Source organism: Colobus angolensis, unplaced genomic scaffold (assembly GCF_000951035.1).
Source record: "Colobus angolensis palliatus isolate OR3802 unplaced genomic scaffold, Cang.pa_1.0 Scaffold93, whole genome shotgun sequence".
Classification (NCBI taxonomy): domain Eukaryota; kingdom Metazoa; phylum Chordata; class Mammalia; order Primates; family Cercopithecidae; genus Colobus; species Colobus angolensis.
This window is the reverse complement of record NW_012123265.1, coordinates 1,628,810-1,638,614: the sequence shown is the minus strand read 5'-3', so window position 1 is coordinate 1,638,614 and position 9,805 is coordinate 1,628,810. Positions and strand designations below refer to the sequence as shown.

Genomic DNA, 9,805 nt, shown 5'->3' with positions numbered 1-9,805 from the left:
CCCCATGAGTTTCAATCTAGTTGGTTGCCCTGTAACTTCAGCTTTCTGATGGCTCCAAGAAAAAGTGTTGTTTGTCACTGGAGTGGGAATGGTGCTATCCATCCTGAGTGGAAGGTGGAAGTTGAGGACTTTCCGTTTTATACTAGATTTTTTTGTTTTTTGAAACAGTCTTGCTCTGTCGCCCAGGCTGGAATGCAGTGGCGTGATAATGGCTCACTGCAGCCCTGACTTCTTTGGCTCAAGAGATACTCCCACCTTCTCCTCCCAAGTAGCTGGCATGTGCCACTGTGCCCAGCTAATTTTTGTATTTTTGTAGAGATGGAGTCTTGCCATGCTGTCTAGGCTGGTCTCGGACTTCCGGGCTTAAGGAATCCTCTTGCCTCAGCCTCCCAAAGTGCTGGATTACAGGTGTGGACCACTGTCCCTGGCCTAGTTTTTTCTTATTTCATTTTTTTGTAGAGATGGAGCCTCCCTATGTTGCCCAGGCTACTCTTGAACTCCTGGCTTCAGGTGATCCTCTGGCCTTGGTCTCCCAAAGTACTAGGATTACAGGCGTGAGCCATCATGTCTGGCCCCATTTTATTTGTAGTTTTTTGTTGTTTGTTTTTTGAGACAGGGTCTCTCTCTGTCACCCAGGTGGGAGTGCAGTGGTGTGATCATGGCTCACTGCAGCCTCAACCTTCTTGGGCTCAGATGATCCTCCCACTTCAGCCTCCTGAGTAACTAAGACTACAGGTGTGTGCCACCATGCCCAGATAACTTTTGTAGTTTTGTGGTGTAGACAGGGTTTTGCCATTGCCCAGGCTGGTCTCCTGGGCTCAAGTGATCCACATGCTTTGGCCTCCCAAAGTGCTGGGATTACAGGTGTGCACCACTGTGCCCTGCCAAGGTGAAGTTTAGATATGGCGAGGAGGTAAGGGATGGCCTTGAGGTTGTATGTGTGGCCAAGCCAGCCTAGGACTTAGTCACGTGCTCTTGGGAGCTGCTAGGGTTACATCACAATTTTGCTCTTGCGTGTTTAGCAAACAGGCAGGAACTTTAATTACTTTTGCCAAGGACAGGCTCTTGATAACAATTGCATTTTTCTTTTCTTTCTCTTCCTTCCTCTCTCTCTCTCTCTTTCTTTCTTTTTGAGACAGAGTCTTGCTCTGTCACCAGACTGGAGTGTAGTAGTGCTATCTCGGCTCACTGCAACCTCTGCCTCCCAGGTTCAGGTGATTCTCCTGCCTCAGCCTCCTGAGTAGCTGGGACTACAAGTGCATGCCATCACATCCAGCTAAATTTTTTTGTATTTTTAGTAGAGACGGGGTTTCACCATGTTGACCAGGATGGTCTCAATCTCTTAGACTTGTGATCCACCTGCCTCAGCCTCCCAAAGTGCTGGGATTACAGGTGTGAGCCACTGCACCCAGCATGCATTTTGTTACTGAATGAAGAGAATGAAGCCTGGCATGGTGGCTCACACCTGTAATTTGAGCACTTCAGGAGGCCAAGGTAGGAGGATCAATTGAGGCCAGGAGTTCAAGACCAGTCTGGGCAACATAGTGAAACACTGTCTCTACAAACAAATTTAAAAAAAAAATAGCTGGGCATGGTGGCGAGCAACCGTAGTCCTAGCTACTCAGGAGGCCGAGATAGAGGAGTGCTTGAGCCTAGGAGTTGGAGGCTGCAGTGAGCTACGATTGCATGATTGCACTCCAGCCTGGGTGACAAAGTGAGACCCTGTCTCTTGAATAAAAAAGAGAGAGAGAGAGAGATTGAAAGAGAAAGAAGTCTTATCTGCCTTCAGTTATGTGTGATTCTGCTACTCTCCTTGGCAGAAGGAGTCCTTAACCTTCCAGCAGGAACCTTGTCTTTCATTCAGGTGCTGTGACTGAAATCCTAGGCATGAGGTCTTGTTGGGCTGTGACTGTGCCCCACCTCTCCAAATAAGGCCACTGGGTAGTTTCACCAGTGTATCTGACAAACCTGATAAAGCCGTATCAGCATCACCAGTGCCAGGTTTTATGAATACAAAGGGAATACCTAGTAACCCCAATCCCTCCTCCCAGCTAGAGTCTGATGGAATAGGGGGAGCTGTATTGGTTACTGGGGTCAGATTTCTCCATGTTGACTTGGGTAGAAAAGGCATCCTAGGTTTCTTTGCACCTGACTCTTATGTGAGACTATAGGCTCCCCAGCTGTTTACTGGTTTTGTTCTAATGGATGCCGGGGCTCACCTGACAGGCACATGAAAACAAGTATGTTTCCACGTGCCTGTGTAGGGAAACCTGCATGACTTGGTGCCAGAGCGAGAGCAAAAGTGGTGCTGCCTTAAAGCTCAGCCTCACTGAAGCAGAGGTAGGCACTCCTGGGACTGGGGGAAGGCTTGACTGGGGCCTGGGAGGAGCTTTTTTACTTGGGCTCAGGTCCAGACTTGAAGGGGTTTGGGATAGGGAAGGCAGGAGTTTTGGGTGGCAGTTGTGGAGATCAGCATTTTCCCTAAGAACTACTCACTCTTGACTGTGGTTTCCTTGCTCTGAGCTCCATGAGGCCAGGTTCGGCACATCACATACACATTTGTTGAATAGATAAGAGGCTTCTGGAAAGATGATGTGCTTGCCAATCCTGTTCCTATTGCTGATTCTTGGAGGTTATCTCCGTGACCTTAAAGGACTAATTCGTGGGTGGGAATCAAATGGCCCACCAGATTTCTTCTGAAGATGAGATGGGATCAAGGGATCAGAAGTGTGACTGGCATAGGAGTTGAGGAAGGGAGAAGGTCACGCTGGGTGCAGGGTCAGGAAGGTGCTGATTTTCCTTTGATAGATTCTGGGTCCTTCCTAGGTAGGTTAATGTGGAATCCAACACGAGGGGCATGCTGGGGAAGAAAGCAAATACGCCAATGGCAAATTACCCCTGGGTTGGGATGCCCCTGGATGTCCTTTCTCCACCCTGTCTTATTACGTAACCCCTCTCTTTTGGGTACTTTGGAAAAAGAAAGATGTTGAATGGGCAAGCAGCAACGTGGGAGAGTAAGGTAGGTGTTGCAGACACAGTGATACATAGTATTTTGTATTTTTTATTTTTTGAGACCGAGTCTCACTCTGTCACCAGGCTTTAGTGCAGTGGTGCGACCTTGGCTCACTGCAATCTCCGACTCCCTGGTTCAAGCGATTCTCCTGCCTCAGCCTCCCGAGTGGGGATTACAGGTATGTGTCACCATACCCAGCTAATTTTTGTATTTTCAGTAGAGACGGGGTTTCACCATTTTGGCTAGGATGGTCTCAATCTCCTGACCTTGTGATCCGCCTGCCTCGGCCTCCCAACATTCTGGGATTACAGGTGGGAGCCACTGTGCCCGGCCAGGCGTGTATTTTCATGAGGGACTTCCCCTTGGTCTAGTCACTACAGTGATGATATGCGCCTGTCTTAGCATCTTCCTCACCCTTCCCACCACCTCCTCATGTTCTGTACTGACCTGAGAGTAGCTGCAGACGTCTCCATGTCTCGCTGGACATTGCAGAAGTCCCACTTTATGTTTGGGTGGAGGTGAGTGGGAGGATTACCTGGGTATGGACAGTGAGAAGCCTTTCAGGCTGGTGACGACTGTGTACCAGGTGCAGGGACTCTGGTCTTCTCTGCAGGGCAGGTTTGTGGGTTTTAAGCTGGTGAGAACAGAGCAAAAATCTGTAACTCAGGGAGAATCCAGTCATTGGACAAATTTAATGCCAGCCTACTGTGGGCTGCAAGACAGGTATTTGTCATTGGAAGTCGTCATCACATCATGCGTGAGCTCTCATGGTGTCTTTCTTCGGAGCAGTGAAAGTCTGCCCACTTCTGTTTCCCTGTGTCCTGTGGTGGGAACGGAGACAGGCTTATTGTAGTTAGGGCTGTGTGCATGGCATGCTGTCCCTAAATAGGAAGTGGGCAGGGAAATCTGGTCTAAATAGAGCCTTACCAGCTCCTGCCCTAGACTGACATACTTGTATTCTTTGCCAGGCCGCAGTAAACACAGGTGTGCAGGAACTGTTTGTCATGGAAGCCAGGGAGCCTGGGAGGCCCACACCCACCTACCATCTTGTCCCTAACACCAGCCAGTCCCAGGTGGAAGAAGATGTCAGCTCGCCACCTCAAAGGTCCTCCGAAAGTATGCAGCTGAAAAAGGAGATCTCCCTGCTGAATGGGGTCAGCCTGGTGGTGGGCAACATGATCGGCTCAGGGATCTTCGTCTCACCCAAGGGTGTGCTGGTACACACTGCCTCCTATGGGATGTCGCTGATTGTGTGGGCCATTGGTGGGCTCTTCTCTGTTGTGGGTGCCCTTTGTTATGCAGAGCTGGGGACCACCATCACCAAGTCGGGAGCCAGCTACGCTTATATTCTAGAGGCCTTTGGGGGCTTCATTGCCTTCATCCGCCTGTGGGTCTCACTGCTAGTTGTTGAGCCCACCAGTCAGGCCATCATCGCCATCACCTTCGCCAACTACATCATCCAGCCGTCCTTCCCCAGCTGTGATCCCCCATACCTGGCCTGCCGTCTCCTCGCTGCTGCTTGCATATGTAAGTGGGGGCTGAGATTGGGAGGATGTTGGAGGGTGGTGGGTACTATAATAATGGTACTTTAGGCCGGGTGTGGTGGCTCATGCCTGTAATCCCAGCACTTTGGGAGGCTGAGGTGGGTGAATCACCTGAGGTTGGGAGTTCAAGATCAGCCTGACCGACATGGAGAAACCCCATCTCTACTTAAAATACAAAATTAGCCAGGCATGGTGGTGCATGCCTGTAATCCCAGCTGCTCGGGAGGCTGAGGCAGGAGAATTGCTTGAACCCGGGAGGCGGAGGTTGCGGTGAGCAGTTATCACGCCATTGTACTCCAGCCTGGGCAACAAGAGCAAAACTCTGTCTCCAAAAAAAAAAAAGATACTTTATATTTGAATAGCATATTTTGCATTTTGGAGGGGAGGGAGGCTTCTTACCTTTTGAGGAAGTAATTTTACCAGTCATTTGGTCCCGAAAGATAAGTAAGCATAAAGGATGGGGACGGGAGAAGTTTGAATCTGTTCATGGTTTTTGGTGCCTCATATTCCTCCTCTCTTGGCTGCCCTTGTTCTGTTTTGTGGTCTGTGTGACAGGTTGGGGCATGTCTTTTGTCTTGACAGCTGTTTTGGTTGAAGTCAACATCGCTAGTTGTGAGCCCAGAAAAAACCCCACCGGTGTTGAGGCCTTTATTCTGTTGCTGAAGGAAAAAAAAAAAAAAAAGAATTATTTTATTTCCCAGATTTTTATCTTAAACCAGTTAAAGGCATCAGTGAGAAAATAGGCTTCACTAGACTCTGGGAGTCCTACGGTGTTAAACCTGAGGCCCACAGGACCCTTTCCTGTCTGCCACTGCTGCTCTTTGTGGCTTGCTCTGAGCAGCAGGTACGACAACAAAACACCTTTTCTTCCTACTGTACCAGACTTCTTTACACTGACTTCGTAAACAAGCTCTGCCTGCAGCCACATTTGAGTTTCTGCAGATAGAACCTAAGAGATCCCAGTTGATCCCTCTTTATTTTCCTTTTTCTCTTACGGGGTAGTAAGGAGAAAAGATTGCTGTGAATTTACCCAGCCTTGCAGAACTAGTGTTTTAAATGAGAAAGGCCCAGAATTCTATGTTCCTTAGCACTGTACTGCCAGAGGTACTTAATAATATTCTGTTCTTTCCACATCTCCGCTTGCAAAAGCATTGGCAGTATATGCAGTTTATCCAGTGTTAAAAATAGCCCGAGAGTACCTTGGAGTTAGCAATAAAGGACTGTAGAATACCCATGCCTCTTGACTTTATAAAATTTGCTAAAGACAAATTAAAGGGAAAACGCTCCATATTCCTTAGGATAGTGAGAGGGAAACAGATACCCTTAGGATTAGGGAAGGCAGCTGCTCAGCTATATGTCTGATAGGCTTTGGCTAGGGAGGCTCTGGTCTGACTGAGCTTTCTAAAAAAGGGAGTAATTTTCTGATTATAAAATACATTTATTAGGGCAGGCATGGTGGGTCACACCTGTAATCCCAGCACTTTGGGAGGCTGAGGTAGGAGGATTGCTTGAGCTCAGGAATTTGAGACCATCCTGGGCAAGATGGTAAGACCCTGTCTCTACAAAAAAATCAAATTAGCTGGGCATGCTGGTGTGTGCCTGTGGTCCCAGCAATTCAGGAGGCTGAGATGGGAAGATCTCTTGAGCCTGGGAGGTCGAGGCTGCAGTGAGCTGTGTTCACGCCACTGCACTCCAGCCTGACCCTGTCTCCAACAAGACAGAGCAAGACCCTGTCTCCAACAAAACAAAACAAAACAAAAAAGCTTCATAAAGCATGTTTATTTAGAAAATTAAATTACTCTTAAGTCATCCAAAATCCACCACCAAAAGAAGAGTACTTTTTTTTTTTGAGATGGAGTCTTGCCCTGTTGCCCAGGCTGGAGTACAATGGCACAATCTCGGCTCACTGCAACCTCCGCTTCCTGGGTTCAAACAGTTTTCCTGCCTCAGCCTCCCGAGTAGCTGGGATTACAGGCGCCTGCCACCAAGCCCAGCTAATTTTTGTATTTTTAGTAGAGAGGGGGTTTCACCATGTTGGTCAGGCTGGTCAAGAAGAGTACTTTTATTTATTTATTTATTTTCAGTTTTTTTGAAATGGAGTCTAGCTCTGTCGCCCAGGCTGGAATGCAGTGGGGTGATCTCAGCTCACTGCAAGCTCCACCTCCCGGGTACCCGCCACCATGCCCAGCTAATTTTTTTGTACTTTTTTAGTAGAGACAGGATTTCACCATGTTAGCTAGGATGGTCTCGATCTCCTGACCTCATGATCCGCCTTCCTTGGCCTCCCAAAGTGCTGGGATTACAGGCGTGAGCCACCGCGCCCAGCCGAGAAGAGTACTTTTAATAGTTTGATAGTGTCTTTCTTTTGTTTGTAGACTTGGCACCATACTTTGCTTATAATTTTATATTCTGCTTTTTAAACTTAGTGTATCACAAGCTTTTCCCCATTTCATAAAATACTCTTCAAAAGCAACACTTTTTAGTGTTTTTTTTTTTTTTTCTTGAGATGGAGTTTCACTCTTGTTGCCCAAGCCAGAGTACAATGGCATGATTTTGGCTCACTGCAACTTCTGCCTCCTGGATTCAAGCAATTCTCCGGCCTCAGCCTCCCAAGTAGCTGGGATTACAGGCACACTCTACCACACCCGGCTAATTTTTTGTATTTTTAGTAGAAACAGGGTTTCACCATGTTAGCCAGGCTGGTCTCGAACTCCTGACCTCAGATGATCCACCTGCCTCGGCCTCCCAAAGTGCTGGGATTACAGGTGTGAGCCACCTCACCCAGCCTAGTATTTTTTAATTAAAAGGTAAAACATAGATTTTATACATAATTTTAAAAATACAGAAAAATAGAAAAAAGAAAATTAAGAATCACCCATGATTTTACCTCCTACAGTACTCTTGTTACTATTTGGGTGAAATACTTTCTAGTATTTTTTGTGTGCATATGTATTATTTTTAAATTAAAAAAAATTTTTTTGAGATGGAGTTTTGCTTTTGCTGCCCAGGCTAAAGTATAATGGCATGATCTTGGCTCATCGCAACCTCCGCCTCCTGGGTTCAAGCGATTCTCCTGACTCAGCCTCCCAAATAACTGGGATTTCAGGCATTCGCCACCACACCTGGCTAATTTTGTATTTTTAGTAGAGACAGGGTTTCTCCATGTTGGTCAGGCTGGTCTTGAACTCCTGACCTCAGGTGATCTGCCCACCCTGGCCTCCCAAAGTGATGGGATTATAGGTGTGAGCCCCCACACCCAGCCTATCTGTTATTATTATCATTTTTTTCTTTTTTGAGACGGAGTCTCGCTCTGTCGCCCAGGCTGGAGTGCAGTGGCACACGATCTCTGCTCACTGCAAGCTCCGCCTCCCCTTCAAGAGATTCTCCTGCCGCAGCCTCCTGAGTAGCTGAGACTACAGGTGCATGCCACCACGCCCAGCTAATTTTTGTATTTTTGGTAGAGACGGGGTTTCACCATGTTGGTCAGGATGGTCTTGATCTCTTGACCTCATGATCCGCCTACTTTGGCCTCCCAAAATGCTGGGATTACAGGCGTGAGCCACGATGCCCAGTCATAAGTACCTTTTGAGGTCATCTTTTCTTGTAGGTTGTATACTGCTTTCTAAAAATTTTTAAAAACTAATATTGGCTGGGCATGGTAGCTCATGCCTTGTAATTCCAGCACTTTGGGAGGCTGAGGAGGGAGGATCACTTGAGCACAGGAGTTTGAGACCAGCCTGGGCAACAAAGCAAGACCCCACCTCTAAAAAAAAAATAATCAGGCGTGGTGGCAGTGGCACTGGTGTGCATCTGTAATCCTAGCTACTCGGGAGCCTGAGGAGGGAGGCTCCCTTGAGCCCAGAAATTCAAGGTTGCAGTGAGGTATGATCATGCCACTGCACTCCAGCCTAGGTGACAGAATGAGACTTTGTCTCAAAAAAAAATTAATATTTAATCTCTTTCATCAAATACTCTTAGAAAACATGGTTTGAAGACACATAAGCAATTTCCAGGCAGTATAGTATAGTGGTTAGGATTGCAGGCCCCCATACCAGACTGGATTTAATTTTGAGCTTTATCATTGACCAACTGTTGATCTTGGGGAGTTAACTAATTGCTACCTCAATTTTCTCTTTTATTTTTATTTTTTGAGACAGAGTCTTGCTTTGTTGCCCAGGCTGGAGTGCAGTGGCTCAATCTTGGCTCACTGCCACCTCCGCCTCCCAGGTTCAAGTGATTCTTCTGCCTCAGCCTCCCAAGTAGCTGGGATTACAGGTGCGAGCTCCTGGCTAATTTTTATATTTTTAGTAGAGAGGGGATTTCACCATATTGGCCACACTGGTCTCGAATTCCTGAGCTCAAGTGATCTGCCCACCTTGGCCTCCCAGAGTGCTGGGATCATAGGCGTGAGCCTGTAAGTCGGGGCGGCCAGCCTGTTTCATTCCACATGTACTTTCATCCAGATTCCTGGGGATCTGAATTCCTGCAAGCTTTCTCTCCTTGAAGCACTGGCTTTTCCAGAATCCAGGCCTGAGGGCAAGAACTTGCTTGCCATAGTAATGGCAAGTCATAAAACCATATCCTCTTCCGACAAGGGTAGGCTTTAGGGTTCAGCTTGCTTACCTTCTTGGAACTTAGGTTGCAGTATCAAGCTTTCTACAGAGCTAGGATATGCTGAGAGAGTTTCCCTGAGTAAAGGCAGCAGTGGGAACAACATGGTTTCAGGAGACATAAATTGCACAAAACCAATTAGGTTATTTAGGGGGGAAAAAACCAAAGGTCTGCACTGAATCTAGGGTAAGACTTCGATAGGATAGGAGAATTAAGTTAGTCTTGAAATTGAGGCATGAGAGGGGTCTGGCTTGTTGGTTGGGAGACTGCCTAAACAAGTTATAGCCACGCCATTCTAGACACTTAAAAGTTCCATCCTAGAAGGAAGGGCTCAGGAAGTCTGTATATAACCAACTCTAGGGCAGAGGCTGTAAGCTGGTGGCCTGTGAGCCAGACTTGGGCCCCAGAGATAGATCTGTTTGGTTTGTGGTGTTGTAAATAATTTTGAATTATTTGCCAACATTTTAAAATCAGGACTTGCCTTTTCTCTTGAAAAATCAAAAGTTCTGGCATCGTTGAACCCAAATTCCTGCCTGATACAATGAGCTGGATTTGAGTAGTCGTATCTCCTTTAAAAAAATTTTTTTTGGGCCGGGCGCGGTGGCTCAAGCCTGTAATCCCAGCACTTTGGGAGGCC

General features: G+C 47.2%; 1 protein-coding gene across 1 annotated transcript in view; it reads left to right on the top strand.

Annotated features, from left to right (window-relative positions):
• Positions 1-9,805, top strand: part of SLC7A6 (solute carrier family 7 (amino acid transporter light chain, y+L system), member 6) — a 39,459-nt gene that overhangs the window by 7,604 nt on the left and 22,050 nt on the right. The window contains exon 3 of the mRNA XM_011932046.1: positions 3,982-4,540. Coding sequence (XP_011787436.1) covers positions 4,018-4,540 — 523 coding nt within the window. The 5' untranslated portion in view covers positions 3,982-4,017. The remainder of the gene's footprint in view (positions 1-3,981; positions 4,541-9,805) is intronic.